Genomic DNA, 18,367 nt, shown 5'->3' with positions numbered 1-18,367 from the left:
AGATGTGAACAAGCCCTAACTGTACATATAACCTGTGTTGTGGTACGCCACGAAATGTCACTATAGCTGCAGGGGATGTGCCATGGTAAATACTCTGGTAAAACTGTGTGTAATACATATGTTATTATCACCATCATGGTTGTTCCTTGTAGTAAGCAAAGAAGTACCTCCAGAAACTGGCAACATAACAGTCAAACAGTGTTTAGGAATGATGCATTTTAAAAGAACAGATTTAAAACCATTTAATGTGAATAAATCCTTTAAAATTGCTCCTTTTTAATAAACACAAGACTGTGAAAAAGTCCAAATATCTCCCATTTCCCAGTTTATCCTTCAGGATAAGGCTGGTTTCACATGACAGTAATACATTTGATTTGATGCCTAAAAAATTGAGAATTAATATTTAACAAATATGGTGCCATGTCATTATAGTGGTAATAAACAGAAAATTCCACAAATGTTGGATTGCACATACCCCAGAGAACATATTTAACACATTTTTCATTTTATTTTCTAGATAATCCTTCATTTCAACCTGACTTGGGTCCTAGGTCTTCTTACATGGATCAGGACCAGGATGTAGATAGTGCAATTGATGTGTCAGAAGGAGGTATGTACACATATGTCTTGTTAGACAATTATGTATATTTAGATTTAAAAGGGTATTCCGGGCAAAAAACATTTTATACCCTATCCAAAGGATAGGGGATAAAATGTCTGACCGCTGCTAAGACCCCCCGCGATCTCCCTGCAGCACCCGCATTCTATTCGGGTGCTGAGTCTCCAGTTTTGGAAACCTCCGGGTTTCCAGGACTGGGGACATGACGTCACGCCACGCCCCCTCCATTCATGTCTATGGGAGGGGGCGTGACGGACATCACGCAGCGGGCCCCCCCCGCTATCAGGCATCTTGTGCTTATCACAATGGTCACCTGGCTGGTCCATTTCTGTCCATAGTCTTGCCCAGTTGCCCCCTTGCACTATAAGGGGCAGTAGATAGGGACCCTGTTCTAGATTTTACATCCAGAGCCCATCTTTGTGGTACGGTATGGAATGATTGGAGTGGTGACTGGGCAATAGTGCAATCTTCTCCGTTGGTATCTATGGGATTATGAAAACTGCCATGCACACTTGTAGAAATGGAGCCTGTAGATATGCCATAAATGTCTATAATTTTAATAAACCTTTAACAGGTTATTTCAGATAAATTAACAAGTAAACGCATGTTTTCAAACATGTGGCTCTCCAGCTGTTGCAAACCGACAACTCCCATCATGCCCCCACAGCCTTTAGCATTCAGGACATGCTTGGAGTTATAAGGATGCAACAGCTGGAGAGCCATTGGTAGGAAAACACTGGTCTGAATGGTCTTGAACATGGTAAAATCCAAAAATCCAGGACCTCATGAAGAATCTAGTGATCAGAGTTGACTTGTATTGACTGGAGATATTTTTCTCAGCAGTCTTTTAATTTAGTTTTTGTTCATTTTGTTTTATGAAGCGATACGGAGACGATCAGTTCGACAAGCTGTAGCTTCAACGCAGGTACTGAAGCCTTCTACCATCGTAGATGTAGACCCCTCCCTGGAGAGACAGATAGAGTTTAGTCACAAACAAGGTACGTGGTTATGTCCAGGTAGACTTGTGAATAATTAAGATAATGCTGGTCACCAGGACTATGTAGAAAATACATTAAAGGGGTTCTCCGGTGCTTACACATCTTATCCCCTATCCAAAGGATAGGGGATAAGATGCCTGATCGCGGGAGTCCCGCCGCTGGGGACGCCCGTGTTCATGCACGCGGCACCCCGTTTGTAATCCGTCCCCGGAGCGTGCTCATTCCGGGTCTGATTACGGGTGACTACAGGGTCGGCGGCGTGTGACATCACGCCTCCGCCCCATGTGACGTCACGCTCCGCCCCTCAAGGCAAGCCTACGGGAGGGGGCTTGATAGCTATCACGCCCCCTCCCGTCGGCTTGCATTGAGGGGCGGAGCGTGACGTCACACGGGGCGGAGGCGTGATGTCACACGCCGCCGGCCCTGTAGTCGTCGGCCCTGTAGATGTGTAAGCTCCGGAGAACCCCTTTAAATCATTTTGCGGAAGCTTTAAATGTTCTAGGTCTAATACCCAGGTTACCCCACTGATCAGCTGACTGGGGGAGCTGCTACAGTATGTGTTGAGCTGTAGGGTAGGTGAGCTGTCCCAGGATAGGGTGCATGACCAGAATCTGTTTGCTTTTTCCATTCTTTGTTTACCCTGCCCTTTCTTTCTTTGTATTCGATTCCTGTTCCTCATAGTCTCATTCTTATACATATTATGTGTTTACATATTGACATATCCCATGTGGTACGCCACCATTTTGGATGAGACTTTTTGTATTTTGTGCATTCTGTTTATTCATACGGGACATTCTCATCATTCTCTTGCAGTGTGTGTTTTATGACCACCGATTTATTATTGTTATATAATTTTTTAATATAAGTTTTTACTGTATTTTCAATAAAGTATATGAATTTTTTCCATATTTGGCCTCATTGTTTTTGGTGAGAATGTGTTGAACTGTGTGTATAGTAAACAATGAAGAGGACACTGTAAGGAGTTGGGTGCCCACAAATTGAAGTCCTATCCTAAGGATAGGCCATCAATATTATAGTTAAATGGGCACTGTAATGAAAAACAAAATCATATATCATAATGTAAGTCTATGGGGCCATCCTGATCTCATAGACACAGAGTGGGGAGAGAAGTGCATGGTTTGCTCGTTTTTGTCATCGGTAGTGGTTCGGTTTTCCCTGAGATTGCACCAAATGACTTGTGAGTAACTGCAAATAAGCTGTGAACACAGGAAAGTTATACCTTATGTGTTGTGCGACATAACTTCTTTACACGTCATAATATGTTAATGCAGTGTTTGATGTTGAGGCCTTCTTAATCAATACAACTGATGTTGTTAACCTTTTTATGGCCAGGGTGGGGTTTAGCCTTGCCCAACGCATAATTTACCCACTTGTAACACTGAATTCTCAAAATTATTTTTTTTCAAGACATACACAGATTTTTTGACATCTTAAATTAAAGGTAATATATATTTCTCTATCGGCTCTATTGGGGGACACAGACCGTGGGGGTGTATCTTGCTGTCTCTAGGAGGTGTGACACTATGGCAAAGAAAACAGTTGGCTCCTCCCAGCAGGATATACCCGCCTTCAGGCTCTGAGCTAATCAGTTTAATCTTAGTGTCTGAAAGAGGTGGACATGGTCTGGGCTATCCAGACCAGGTCTTTTGTTTTTTGTTTTCCTAGTATAGGGACGTGTTAGTTTTTTTATTCCTTTTTCTTTCTGTTTTCAGGTGGGGACTCAGGGACTGCGGTTCCCTGTTTCCCCATTGCGAGTAAGGGGGCACAGACAATGCGTATATGCGCTGTTAACCCCCCCCCCCTCGCCAACGGTCAGCGCCTGGGTGGTACCTCATGGGTCCGGGTCCCCCTATGTCTCTGCTCGCCTCGCTCACGCTATAGCAGCCAGGCGTGATGCAGGGACCATAAGCTGACTGAAGACTTCACTGAAGACTCCATTGGGTAAGTTCTTCTGACTGAGTTAAGTACCTTTTTCCACAGGTACAGCCTCGCAACCTCTGGAGACCCCCTGTTTTGGCCCACCTCAGTTTTTGGGGCTTTTTTTTTTAACAGGGGCTGCATTTGCTGGGGGAGCAGTTACACTAAGGGAGCATATATTACAAAAATTCCTTTATTATGTGTGTGTGGTGTGAGTTTTTTGGACACTACTTAGCGCCTCATATGCGGCTGTCAGCCGCGGCGCTTTTCATCTCGAGCGCTCTCAGCCACGGCTTATATCTCCCTTCACATCGCCTTATACGCGGCTGCAGCCGCGGTGCTGTTATGAGCCGGGCACTTCAGCGCTGGCTCAGTTTCACTTTCATTTCGCCGGCAGAGACTGCCGGCGCTCTGACAGCCCGCTCCGTTCCCCCGAGCGCATATACAGTCTGATGGGCGCTCGGGACAAGGAGCGGGCACCATGAAACTTCTTCCTCGACGCTTGTAGCTCCGCCCACTGACTGGGAGGAGCTCTCAGAGGCGCGAAGCAGCGCCAAATCAGCACCGTGGGCGCGATTTTCTGTGTTTAGGGGTCAGTTTCTTGGTACCTTGCTCCAGGCACGCCCCTCCCTCCCTATTGGCTGGCCTTATGAGTCTAGCTAGCTGCACGGAGCAATTTCTCCTCATTGCAGCTGACAGGGGACACAGATCTGGGTGAGAAAGTGCCTGTCTTCTCCTTTTTACCCCATTATGTCCTTACCCAGGGCTGTTCATCCCTCTAAACAGAAACCTGGGAATTTAGTGACTTACTATACCTGTAAGCACTGTAATCCAAGATGCCTGGCTCCGCTGAGCCCGCTTGCTCCCCCAGACCCCCTGAAGCCCCTTCAGTCCCGGTGGGTTCAGCCGCTCCTCCAGCCTGGGTTTCTTCCCTGACCCAGTGTATGGCTGACTTGTCCCAAGTTTCCCGTTCGAAGGCTGCGGCCTCCCGCAAAATGGTGTCTGCTTTGAAGGGATCATCCCGGCGCGGGACCTCTGAGAGGGCCCGCTCTTCGTCCCCTCGTACCTCACGCTCTCACAAGCGTGCTAGGGGTGCCTCGTCTGACTCTTCCATTTAGTCTTCGGATAGACATGGGCATTCCCCTCGCGGGTCCCGCCCCTCCCTCTCATCTGGGCACAAATGTCGAGGATGTTCTCGGAGTACCCGGTCTGGATCGCCCCCCTACAAGACTGCCTCTACTCATTCACATTCCCCTGGTGAACTAGTGGACGAGGCTTCCGAACCGGCATCTGATCGGACTCAATTGCTATGGTGAACTCATTGGTGACAGCCATAAGAGACACCTTTCCCTTGGAGGACCCAGGATCTTCGGATGTCAATCCAGAAGTATCCTTTCATCGTACTAAGCCAGCACATAAAAGGTTCAGCTCTCTCACTGACTTTGATGACATTCTGGAATCCGCATGGAAACATCCAGGCAAGAGATTCCCGGGAATCAAGACAATTCAAGAATGTTATCCATTTGACAAGGACCTTGTCGCTAAGGTAGTTTCCCCTCCCTCAGTGGATCCACCAATCTCCCGGATCTCTAAGGCGACTACACTGCCTCTGGAAGATGCCGCTGCCTTCATGGATCCCGCAGACAAGTAGGTAGAATCTTTAGCGAAGTTTGCTTCTGTAGCAGCTGGCTCTTCTCTTATTCCCATCTTCGCCTCAACATGGGTGTCCAAGGCCCTGTCGGAGTGGTGCCAAAAGCTCCATCAGGATATCTTAGCGGATCCCCCCCAGAGGATCTATCTGCTCTGGCTCTCCAATGCGCTAAAGCTGGGGACTTTCTGTGCGCAGCTTCCATGCAGTCAGCCCGTTGTTCTGCCTTTGCTGTGGGTCACCTAGCAGCCCTCCGCCGCTGTATGTGGCTTAAAGCTTGGAATGCGGATGCCACTTCCAAAAGGTCTCTCACTGAACTTCCTCTTATGGGCGGCCGTCTTTTTGGCAAACGCCTTGATGAGATTATTTCTGAGGCAATGGGAGGTAAGAGTTCCTTGTTACCTCAAACTAAGGCTCGCCCTACTTCCCAAAGGAAGTCCTTTTCCTTTCGGTCCTTTCAGACCTCTGGCCCCAGTAAAGGGTCTGAGCAGGCGCCCTCACGGGACAAGAAGGCTCCCTCGTTCCGGGCACGCCCGTCTTGGAAGTCAGACTCCAACCGCCCAAACCGGGCAACCGCAAGCCCACTTCTGCATGAAGTGAGGCCCCCACCTGCGGTTTCTTCTCAGGTGGGAGGTCATCTCTTGTTTTTTCGAGACATTTGGACCTCTCACATTCAGGACTCTTGGAACAGGGATGTGGTGTCCAACGGTTACCGGATCGAATTTGCCTCCCTTCCGAGGGATCGCTTTTTTCGCTCCCGGGCCCCCCTGTCTCCTCCTCTGGCGAAGCAATTTCGAGCGGCTCTCCAGTCTCTGCTTCTTCAGGGGGTTATTGTTCCCGTTCCTCCAGGGGAACGGTTTCAGGGTTTCTATTCAAATCTTTTTGTGGTTTCCAAGAAGGACAGTTCTGTGCGTCCAATTTTGGACCTCAAGCGTCTCAACCATCACCTTCTCATCCGCCACTTCCGAATGGAATCTCTCCATTCGGTGGTGGTGTCCCTGGAACAAGGGGAGTTCCTTTCATCAGTGGACATCAAGGATGCCTACCTCCATGTGCCAATATTCCAGGCCATCATCGGTACCTCCGCTTTGCAGTTCCGGAGGGGCACTTTCAATTTGTAGCTCTCCCCTTCGGTCTAGCCACGGCTCCTCGGGTCTTTACAAAGATCCTTGTGCCAGTGATGGGCCTGTTACGGTCGAGGGGAATCTCGGTGATACCCTATCTGGACGACCTTCTCATCAAGGCTCTAACCAGAGCCCAGACTCTGGAGAATCTGGACGTCACTCTCCACACTCTGACTCGCTTCGGGTGGATGGTCAACCGGGACAAGTCAGTCCTCCGCCCTATCCAGTCTGTAACCTTCCTGGAACTTTAATTCAACACGGCCTCTGCCCGGATTTGTCTTCCGCTGGACAAACGTCTGGCGCTCCGATCGGGAGTCCGCTCCCTTCGGTCCCGGGTATCAGTCTCCATCCGCACTTTTATGGAATTCCTGGGTAGGATGGTGGCAATTATGGAGGCCGTACCCTTTGCCCAGTTTCATTACCGCCCCCTTCAACTGGCGATTCTTTCCCGATGCAACAGGCCTCCTCTGTCCCTCGATCGTCAGATTGTTCTCCCTCGCAGGGTCAGTCAGTCTCTGCTCTGGTGGTTCCGCTCCCCCCTTCTTCTTCAAGGGCAGTCGTTTCTTCCCCTTCACTGGCAGGTTGTTACAACAGATGCCAGCCTGTCGGGCTGGGGCGGCCTGTTCAGGGACTCTGGTCTCCCCAGGAGACCCTTCTTCCGATAAACATATTAGAATTACGGGCGATTCTTCTTTGTCTTGTTCATTGGGAGTCCCGTCTTCAGTCCCGTCCTGTCCACGTTCAGTCGGACAACGCCACGGCCGTGGCGTACATAAATCGACAGGGCGGCACTCGCAGCTTGGCAGCCATGGCCGAGGTGACCAAGATTCTCACCGGGGCGGAGAGCAAGGTTCCGGCCATTTCGGCGATTCACATTCCGGGGTGCTCAACTGGGAAGCGGACTTCCTCAGTCGGTCCTCACCCGACCCCGGCGAGTGGTCTCTACATCCAGAGGTCTTCGCACAACTCTGCGACCTCTGGGGCATTCCGGACGTGGACCTCTTCCCGTCCCGGCACAATCGGAAGATCCTTCCGTTTGTGTCCAAGTCCCGGGACCCTCAGGCTCTGGCCGTGGACGCCCCAGTGATTCCTTGGGCTGGGTTTGCCCTACCCTATCTGTTCCCTCCTCTTCCGCTCCTTCCCAGGGTGCTGAGGAAGCTCAAGGCAGAGGACGTCCCCGCCATTCTGGTATCTCCAGATTGGCCCCGAAGGTCGTGTTACGCCAACGTAGTCAGGCTCATGGATGACACTCCATTGCGCCTTCCGCTCCGTCCGGACCTGCTCTCTCAGGGTCCTCTTTGCCACCCCAATTTACTGTTGCTGCAATTGACGGCGTGGCGGTTGAGACAGTGATTTTGAGGGCCCGCGGGTTCTCTTCCCAAGTCATTCACACCATGCTCAAGGCTCGTAAGCCCTCCTCTGCAAGAATTTACCACCATACTTAACGGTCTTATTTTCGTTGGTGTGAAGCTCAAGACTTCTCCCTGGTAACTTTCTTGGTTCCCCGTCTTCTCTCCTTTTTGCAGTCGGGGTTGGAACTAGGGTTGTCTCTCAGTTCCCTTAAAGGTCAGGTTTCGGCCCTTACTGTTCTTTTCCAGTGGCCCCTGGCTTCTAATTCTCATGTCCGGACTTTCCTTCAAGGAGTGACGCATGCTGTTCCTCCTTATCGGTCACCCTCTCCCCCTTGGGACTTGAATTTGGTTCTGAGTGCCCTCCAGGGAGCACCCTTTGAGCCCCTTAGGGAGGTGTCTCTCCGCCTCTTTTCTTGGAAAGTGGCGTTTCTCGTTGCTATCACCTCCATCCGGAGGGTGTCTGAATTGGCAGCTTTCTCCTGCCGTTCTCAGTTTCTGGTGATCCACCAAGACAAGGTTGTTTTCCGGCCAGATCCCTCCTTTTTGCCTAAGGTGGTTTCGGCCTTTCATCTCAATGAGGACATTGTCCTCCCGTCTTTTTGTCCTGCTTCTCATCCTAAGGAGCGCTTACTACACAAGCTGGATGTATTTCGGGCTGTTCGCTCTTATCTCTCCATCACTTCTTCGTTTCGTCAGTGTGATTCCTTTTTCGTCCTTACGGAAGGTCGTCGCAAGGGACGACCTGCTTCCAAGGCCTCCATTTCTCGGTGGATTCGGTCTGCCATTTCGGAGGCCTATCACTGTAAGGGGAAGATTCCTACTTTCAGGGTTGTGGCTCATTCTACCCGTTCTGTTGGGGCATCCTGGGCTCTCCAGAATAGAGCCTCGGCCTCGCAGATTTGCAACGCGGCTACCTGGTCGTCTTTGCACACTTTCTCGAGGTTCTACCGAGTTCATACCTTCGCATCGGCTGATGCTAGTCTGGGCCGTAAAGTGTTGCAGGCGGCAGTGGTGCAGCCATCTGCCTGACTGCTTATCTGCCCACCCAAGGGACGGCTTTGGTACGTCCCATGGTCTGTGTCCCCCAATGGAGCGGATAGAGAAAAGGAGATTTTTTAACACTTACCGCAAAATCTCTTTCTCGAAGGATCCATTGGGGGACACTGCTCCCACCCTTTTGGAATTTTCCTTGGTTCTCTGTCCGAGGGTGTGTTCAGTTATGTTTTTTCTTCTGGTTCTCGGACAGTTCTGGGTTTTTCTTGGCCTGTTAGTCTCCTCCTATTGCTCTGGAACTTAAACTGATTAGCTCAGAGCCTGAAGGCGGGTATATCCTGCTGGGAGGAGCCAACAGTTTTTGTTGCCATAGTGTCACACCTCCTAGAGACAGCAAGATACACTCACGGTCTGTGTCCCCCAATGGATCCTTCGAGAAAGCGATTTTACGCTAAGTGTTAAAAAATCTCCTTTTTATTTAATATTAACATTTTTATAGTCTGTTTTAAAAGGGTTGTTCAGCAACCTATTTTTACTCTCTAACTGTGGCCAATCTGTACTGAATATATATAAAAGACCTATACTCACCAGCCATGATCCCCTATCGTTCTGAATAATACATGGTTCCCACTAATCATCACTTCATGCTCTCTGTTTCGGCATAAAAAAAAGTCGCTACTTGGCAAATCACTGGTTGAGGTGGGTCACTGCTCCAACCAGGAATTGGCAGAGCGGCCACTTTCTGTGTCAAGACATCATCAGGTAGTGGGGAGCAGCAAGTAACGGGCATAGTCAGAACAGCAGGGTTGGCGGATCACAGTAAAAGAGCATGGGATTTGTTTTTTCTAATTAATTTAGCCCCACCAGGCCAATTCTAGAAGTTCATATATCTTGAAGAATATATATCATTGGAGAACAGCTTTAAAGGGGTATTCCGGGAAAAAACTTTTTTTTTATATCAACAGGCTCCAGAAAGTTAAACAGATTTATAAATTACTTCTATTAAAAAGTCTTAATCCTTTCAATAATTATCAGCTGCTGATGTTGAGTTGTTGTTTTCTGTCTGGCAACAGTGCTCTCTGCTGACATATCTGCTTGTCTCGGGAACTGCACAGAGTAGAAGAGGTTTGCTATGGGGATTTGCTTCTAAACTGGGCGGTTCCCGAGACACGTGTCATTAGAGAGCACTTAGACAGAAAAGAACAACTCAACTTCAGCAACTCATAAGTACTGAAAGGATAAGATTTTTTAATAGAAGTAATTTACAAATCTGTTTTACTTTCCGGAGCCAGCTGATATATAAAAAAAAAGTTTTTTCCTGGATAACCCCTTTAATGTTGTTTGTTCAAGCAAAGATATTTACAGACACTAATTTCTTTACATCTCGCAAAAGAATGCCAAATGCTGATGCCTGATGCTACACCAATAATGCTATACTACTGGTAACAAAAGCCCTTTTTTTAGTTTTACATGTATCTCCCCCTATCTTGTAGAATTTGCATATTGGGGAAAATTTCAAAGTACTTGATTTTTAACGTTTTTTAGTACAGACACAGGAGCCCAAGTATTTAGAACAGATAAGATTATTGGGAGTAACATACATTATTGGGAGTAACATACATTCTGACAAGTTGATGTACACGTTGCATGGTTATACAGCAATAAATCCTTGCATAACTAAACAAATTTACTATTAAGAGGTTTAGAAAAGTTGTGTGAGGTGTTCTATGAGATCTGCAACAGTCATTTGATATTCTAAAATATTTAGTTACATACTCAGCTGTTTTTACTTATTTTTCAAATGAGTATCCTAATAAAATGTAACATCCTGTTTTTAGGTTATAGAAAGGAAAGGCGCCTGTGATCTACATGCAGCTCCCATTTTTCTGACACAGTATTGTTCTAAAAGTCAAAGAGCACTGTGTGGGGCATTTATAAAGATAATACAGAGGAAAACGGTGTTACTACCAATAATAAAGAGTCACATACTGGACATTGTTTTGCTAAAGCTATGTTCACGTCTGCTTCCGAGGCTTTGTCCTAAATTTTATTGAGGAGAAGAAGAGGCTGCATGCAATTTAGGTTTTCCTGTAAAAATGACACACACCTCATTGGAACCCAGAGGATCCCATTATTATTCATAGGGGTTCTTTGGGAGCTGCTGTCTGCCATGCAAGGGATATGACACTGTACATCGAACATTGCAGATTTACACCTGGGTAGTGGTAAGCGTGACCCCAGTGTAAACAAAGCCTGATGAAAGGAGTGTTACAGGGCAAGGATTATCTTTATAAATGAGTCAGAGTGCCTGCAAAAATATATGTTTTCCACTAATTGCTTGTTTTTTTTAACTTTTTTTGCATAGAACTTGAAAAGTTGATCGCAAAGCTAGCGGACATGTCTTCTGCTGACATAGCTAAGGAAGTCCGAAAGATTCCTGTATGTTTGAATGAGAAACGTGAACTCAGGTAAGAGCCTAGTTTTCAGTAAAAGTGTCACCACCCACATAAACCTCATATCATAGGCTTTATAGTATACTTTTGTATATTGATAAATGATGTGCATTAGTGGAGTATGTCACCTGCACAAGACACAAAAAAAGTTCTCCCAAGCACTTTACATGAGCTTAGGTCACTCTTTTGATTCAAGCATACTGTAGAATCCTGATATTCCTTGGCACATTTTCAAAAGTTTCCTCAGGTTGCATAAAACTATAGGTTGCGCAGGTGCCACTATGGATATTCCCTTGGAACTAAGTAGGTGAGACCACATTATTGTAGGGAATTCTTCGGTTAGAAACTCCAAGATCAACTGTTATTGCAAGGGATGCTACATTGCATTCAATCATTTTCCTAAAGTAATATAGGACAAATGCCGTTCTCTACATTGCCTCCCTGTTCCAAAAATGTTACATTCAGTTTATATATCTTGTGTATTTATTTTACTATATATATATATATATATATATATATATATATTAATCCAAGAAAGCAGCACTTGCAATGAAGGTGCACGGGTGCCTGCTGCTGTTGATCCGGGTTAGGGATCCGGTAATATATTCATAGAGAAAGCTCCAAAGGGTGAAAAAAATGTATCTTTATTCACTCTACAGTGAAGCTATATTTCGGCAACCTCACTTTAAAATGGCAACGTGAGGTTGCCAAAACGTAGCTTCACATGGGAGTGAATAAGGATCACTTTTTTTTCACCATTTGAAGTGCCAACACTTTCTCTGTGAATATATATGTATAAGATTTTTTTATAGAATTTTACCAATTGTACTGTCACATTGGGCAGGGATTGAGTGCCACCCTGAGCTCACCCACTCCCTCTATCTCTGCCTACTTGCATACCCACCCTAGGCAGTGGGTCCACAACCACAGTGCCAGTCCCTTCCTATATAAGTGAAGGCAATCAGTTGTCAAAACAATAAACTACAAAAAACAGAAAATAGGTCGGGAAACAGCTTGAGGCACACAAAGTAACAGAAAATAACCTAAAAACACACACACTAATACGTAGTCAACGAGCCGAGTCCAAGCTAAGAGGGAGCAAAGTACAATAACAGAGTTACAATGGGAAAACAAAAGGCCAAGCTAAGAGTCACAGAGAACCAAAATAAACAGAAGAGTCAGAGGTTGCTAGGTCAGTTACTAGAACTATCACAAGCAGGGAATGACTGGAAAAGGCCACCTTAAATATGCGTCAGCTGAAATCAGGAGGACTCTAAATGGGTCAGCAAGCTGAACCACACCCAAGAGCAAAGAGGCATAGTCCCAGCAACCAAAATAAACAACAGGGCTAGAAAGCATGAATCCTATTGGCTCTGGCAGAACTAGTCATCGAATGTACATACACAAAAAGAGAAAAAAGAACCCCTCCCCCCCCCCCAAATCACCCACCTACCCAACAATACCACCCACCTCACCCTAGCCACAAACAAAATGATCCCAAGCTCATTATAAGTCAAAATCCACATGCGCCGACTTTTAATGTGATCAGAAGAAAGGCTGAGAAGATATTTTCCCAGGTATTACATACAATATTAGTCTGAAAAACCTGATTCATTGTAGTTGGTCCATAACTTCAAAAAATCAGAGAAGGAATGACCACAGGATGTAAGAGAGTATCATGCAACAATATACACGAGGCAACTCAAAAGTGCTTGGGAAATAGTATAATTTTTTTTAGACAAGATCATCTGCCATTGCTTATATAATGATTTGCTGTATTACATGACTCTCCACAGGTTTAGAGTTGTGAAGCTGAAGCAGAAATCTTCAAAAGATGTCTCACAAGCGAATTGTTGTAATGGATGTCTGCACAGTATTAACTTAGTAGGTGGATTATTTCTATATATATATGTGAAAGTAGTCATCATCAATTAGTCATTTATGTGACATTAATAGGGTCAATAGTCATACTCCCTTCTATCTGTTTCCTATTTACATTTGGGAGGTTATGTAAAAATGGTTGCAAAATAAGACATACCCTTTAAAGGGGTACTCCACTGGGAAACATTTTTTTTTTTTTCAAATCAACTGGTGCCAGAAAGTCAAACAGATTTGTAAATTACTTCTATTTAAAAATCTTAATCCTTCCAGCTGCTATATGCTCCTTTCTCTCTTACCACAGTACAAGTAAATCCCCATAGTAAACCTATCCTGCTCTGGACAGTTCCTAAAATGAACAGATGTGTCAGCAGAGAGCACTGTGGTCAGACATAGAAATGCAAAAAGAAAAGAACTTCCGGTGGAGCATAGAGAAGCTGATAAGTACTGGAAGGATTAAGATTTTTAAATAGAAGTAATGTACAAATCTGTTTAACTTTCTGGCAACAGTTCATTTAAAATTAAATGTTTTCCAGTGTAGTAACCCTTTAAGGCATTTATATTAAACAGCAATAACATTCTAGTAATAAAAAAGTAGCATAGATGAAAGTCTTGCACAAATGACTTTTCTTGTAAGATTTTCTTGTTAAAAAAAAATGGTTTTATGCAACTTGATAATGTGAGATCTTCAACTTTTCAGCCAGGTAAATACACTGCTCAAAAAAATTAAGGGAACACTTAAACAATGTAATGTAACTCCAAGTCAATCACACTTCTGTGTGTAATACTCAGGGCAGTAGGCTGTAGCACTAAGGGTAGTAGTAGATCTGCTGGACCTGTATGGTAGATGACGTAGGCTGTGCCAGGGAGCGGTGGCATGACTCGACCACACAGGAGGCTGAGGAGATTTGAGGCACAGGAGGGACATGGCAACTCATGGTCTGGATAGCAGAAGGTCAGGGCAGGCGGCACAAGTGCGAAGTCTGGAACGTCGCAGGAGGTCAATAGGCAGGCAGCACAGGAGCATGGTCAGGTCACGGAACAATGGGGTCAGGAACACAGCAAGGCAAGACTACAAATGCTTTCTCTTAGGCACTAAGGCAAACAAAGATCCGGCAAGGGTTAGTGGGAGATGCTGATACTTAGAGGATAGGAGCAGGTGGGGATCATAATTATGGGCACACTGGCCCTTTAAATCTTAGAGCTCCGGCGTGCGCGTACCCTAGGAGGCGGGGGCACGCATGCCGGGGCTGCAAGAGGACGGGAGGGACAACAGAGAGCGGGGGTGAGTGACGGGCTGGGATTTGCATGTGGGTGCATCCCACAATGCAAATCCCAACTCCCCCTGCTGAGGAGGAGAGAGTAGGAAAGCGCTCATGGCCAGCGTGTCTGGCCGGAGCGCTGAACGTTACACTGTGAAATTACACTGTCCACTCAGGAAACAACACTGATTGACAATCAATTTCACATGCTGTTGTGCAAATGGAACAGACAACAGGTGGAAATTATAAAGGAGTGGTTCTGTAGGTTGTGACCACAGACCGCTTCTCAGTTCCTATGCTTCCTGGCTTATGTTTTGGCCACTTTTGAATGTTGGCGGTGCTTTCCCTCTAGTGGTAGCATGAGATGGAGTCTACAATCTGCACAAGTGGCTCAGGTAGTGCAGCTCATCCAGGATGGCACATCAATGTGAGCTGTGGCAAGAAGGTTTGCTGTGTCTGTCAGCGTAGTGTCCAGAGCATGGAGACGCTACCAGGAGATAGGCCAGTACATCAGGAGATGTGAAGGAGGCCGTAGGAGGGCAACAACCCAGCAGCAGGACCGTTACCTCCGCCTTTGTGCAAGGAAGAGCAGGAGGGGCATTGCCAGAGCCCTACAAAATGACCTCCAGCAGGACACAAATGTATATGTGTCCACTAAAATGGTCAGAAACAGACTCCATGAGGGTGGTATGAGGGCCTGACATCCACAAGTGGGAGTTGTGCTTACAGCCCAACACTGTGCAGGACATTTGGTATTTGCCAGAGAACACCAAATTCGCCACTGGTGCCCTGTGCTCTTCACAGATGAAAGCAGGTTCACATTGAGTCTGGAGATGCCATGGAGAACGTTCTGCTGCCTACAACCTCCAGCATGACCGGTTTGACGGTGGGTCAGTAATGGTGTGGGGTGGCATTTCTTTGGGGGGACGCACAGCCCTCCATGTGCTTGCCAGAGGTAGCCTGACTGCCATTAGGTACCGAGATGAGATCCTCAGACCCCTTGTGAGACCATATGCTGATGTGGTTAACCCTAGGTTCCTCCTAATGCAAGACAATGCTAGACCTCATGTGGCTGGAGTGTGTCAGCAGTTCCTGCAAGAGGAGGAATTGATGCTATGGACTGGCCCGCCCATTCCCCAGACCTGAATCCGATTGAGCACATCTGGGACATCATGTCTTGCTGCACCACCAGCTCCACGTTGTACAACAGACAGTCCAGGAGTTAGCGGATGCTTTAGTCAGGGTCTGGGAGGACATCCCTCAGGAGACCATCTGCCACCTCATCAGGAGCATGCCCAGGCATTGTAGGGAGGTCATACGGGCACGTGGAGGCCACACACTACTGAGCCTCATTTTGACTTGTTTTAAGGACATCGCATCAAAGTAGGATCAGCCTGTAGTGTGGTTTTCCACTTTGATTTTGAGTGTGACTCCATATCCAGACCTCCATGGGTTGATACATTTTATTTCCATTGATAATTTTTGTGCGATTTTGTTGTCAACACATTCAACTATGTAAAGGCGAAAGTATTTCATATGATTAGTTCACTTATTCAGATCTAGGATGTGTTATCTTACTGTTCCCTTTATTTTTTTCAGCAATGTACATTTTGATATACAACATCACAAAGTACTATAAGATGTAGCACATTACACTATATTCAATTGGTGTATATATTTTTTAACTGTGTTTACCATGCAAGAAAGGCTGTTTTAACTCTGTGTTAGCAGTACCTATCTACAGTATTACCTGGGAAAGCCTCTGGTGTATGTGGTGCACCTATCCATAAACCCCCTTTATCTGACAGAAGCCAAAAGTTAAATTTTGGCCTTTGTTCAGGGTATATATTCTTAAAGTTTACCTGTCAGATCCCACAAAAAAAATATTATGTTTATTTTTATCTATCACCTATATCTATTATAAAAATACCTTTTTTAAATTAACTTACAGTGTTAGAAATCCTTTCAGGGGAAGAGGGCGTGTCCTTCCCTTGTGTTAGTGGGATTGGATTGGTGTGTCTGCTCATGCAGCATTGTCCATGAGTTATCTTTTGTCCATGACTCATGGACAAGGCTGATGCTGCTGCAGTACTGGTTAGTGTGCCAGTAGGTATGGGGACTTCTAGTGGTGGGATTTTTTAGGAGCCATTTTCTTTATTAAATATTCAAAATATTAAATATTCAAAACATTTCCTAATGCATATTGAGGATATGCATTAGGAAATCTTCCCAGCATATACCTATAATGGAAAATGCAAAACACAGTGTAAAAAGAGAACATTTCTGGAATTTACGAATATAATAAGTGGTAGTAAATATCTAAAGCCTTATTATAACAAATGCTGGTACTGTACTGTCCTGCCTAACTAATTAACTATTGCTTTTATTAAAATTAACTTTTGACATGTCTTACAGTCATGTCAAAAGCTAAGATTAGTCGGGGTCTCAGTACTGAGATTCCCTTAAAGGGTAGCTCCCACCATCCTATATTTTTTTTTTTTTGCTAGCCCGTTACCCCCCCCCCCCCCGCTACGGCACTAGCCCGTACCCTCCTAACCCCCCCCGCATACCCCGTTCCCTCATTACACTTGCAGTTACTGCAGAGTCCGGCAGCGGGCGTGCAGGGACAGAGGCGGCGGCGGCGATGTGCGCGAGGAGTGGCCTCCCAGCCAGTGGCCGGGGAGCCAACGCGCTCGCTCCCGCCTGTCTGATTGTCAGGCAGGTAGCGAGTGCAGCTTAACTGAAAAAGGACTGATTGCCACTCCAAAATCAGTCCTTTTTCAGTGGCCGGTTTTTATATGTAAATAAAACCTTTTTAATGAAAAAAAAAATAATAAAAGTATATTAGAGATATGTTGTAGTACAACATATCAAAAGTTCTACAACATATCAAAAAATAAAGTTGGTGAGAGTGCCCATTTAAATCATTAGTTATAAAATGCTTTGCTTCCTCAGCTTGGTGCAGTCTGACAGATGCACTCCTTAGACCAGTGTTTTCCAAACAGTGTGCCTCCAGCTTTTGCAAAGCTGCAACTCACAGCATACCTAGTCATGCTGGAAGTTGTAGTTTTGCAACAGATGGAGGCACACTGTTTTGAAATCATTGCCTTGGACTTTAATGGAGCGCATCAGTCAGACCACATGCTTTTCCGGCAATAATCAGTCCATGTGAGGGGGTCTTAATCCTTGACAGTAAACAATGTTATTAAAGTGATAGCTGATAAATAAACACTATTAGAATAGTTCTCTTTTATTCACATTACACACTTCTCTGTAAAAAATTCTTTCTCACTAGTCATTCCGGAGATCCAAGCAAATGGCTACAGAAGTATTAGAGGCACTTCAGCTTTGGCAAGGCACCTTGAAAGTCATAGGAGGGAAATTCGGAACAAGTATTCTTTCTTATTTCAATTTCATCAAGTGGCTTCTGATGTTCAACATCTTCTCATTCGTGGTGAACTTCAGTTTTATCACCGTTCCCCAGTTTGTTGACATGGCACCCAACAACTTATCATTCTCGGGTCTAGAGCTTCTTACAGGAGCAGTAAGTATGGAGAGATGGTTAATGCTTAGAAAACACACAAGTTATATGGGAAAAGCATAGACAATGTGATGAAGCATATGGCTATGTATAATATGGGTGCTATCTTCACCACTGTAACCACCTATTCCACCAATTCCCTATAGAGGTGCTTAGAGAACAGGCTAAAAAGCTTTGCTGAATGAGGTCAGTAGACTGGAAACAGAGTTAGGGTTTGTTCACATGGCGAAAATGTAGCACAATTGTCGCCTGGAAAACACAGTTGTAAATTCTGCAAATAGTTGGCACCTGGACCACTTCCGTAGAAAAAAATTTAAGCATATCTACCATTGCAGTTTGAAACCTCCAGTATTTTCCAATTTTTTTTTCTTTCATGTACCTAATAGGTTTACAATAATCTGTACAGTTCTTCTGTTCACACATATATGTGTAAAAATCTCACCTGTGTGTTACTACCACTTGGAGACAACATGCATTTAGCTTTATAAATCTCCTTATGACCTAAATTGGAGCTATTAATAAGTCAAGCAGGGCCTTCTTTAATTTTGATTGGACCCTGGG

At 45.5% G+C, this 18,367-nt stretch overlaps 1 protein-coding gene across 6 annotated transcripts in view; it reads left to right on the top strand.

The window, feature by feature from the left end:
• TMC5 (transmembrane channel like 5) overlaps positions 1 to 18,367 on the top strand; it is a 134,769-nt gene that overhangs the window by 48,140 nt on the left and 68,262 nt on the right. For 5 of the 6 annotated variants that reach the window (XM_056536130.1, XM_056536129.1, XM_056536133.1 and 2 more), the window contains 5 exons: positions 518 to 610; positions 1,501 to 1,617; positions 11,038 to 11,140; positions 12,922 to 13,009; positions 17,561 to 17,809. In XM_056536130.1, coding sequence (XP_056392105.1) covers positions 518 to 610; positions 1,501 to 1,617; positions 11,038 to 11,140; positions 12,922 to 13,009; positions 17,561 to 17,809 — 650 coding nt within the window. Of the gene's footprint in view, positions 1 to 517; positions 611 to 1,500; positions 1,618 to 10,525; positions 10,898 to 11,037; positions 11,141 to 12,921; positions 13,010 to 17,560; positions 17,810 to 18,367 lie in introns of those variants that run through there. The other variant, XM_056536134.1, reaches the window with a different exon arrangement.

The sequence above is a fragment of the Hyla sarda genome, chromosome 8 (assembly GCF_029499605.1).
Source record: "Hyla sarda isolate aHylSar1 chromosome 8, aHylSar1.hap1, whole genome shotgun sequence".
NCBI classification, from domain to species: domain Eukaryota; kingdom Metazoa; phylum Chordata; class Amphibia; order Anura; family Hylidae; genus Hyla; species Hyla sarda.
Note: the sequence above shows the minus strand (reverse complement) of the source record. Positions and strands in the feature narration are given on the sequence as shown.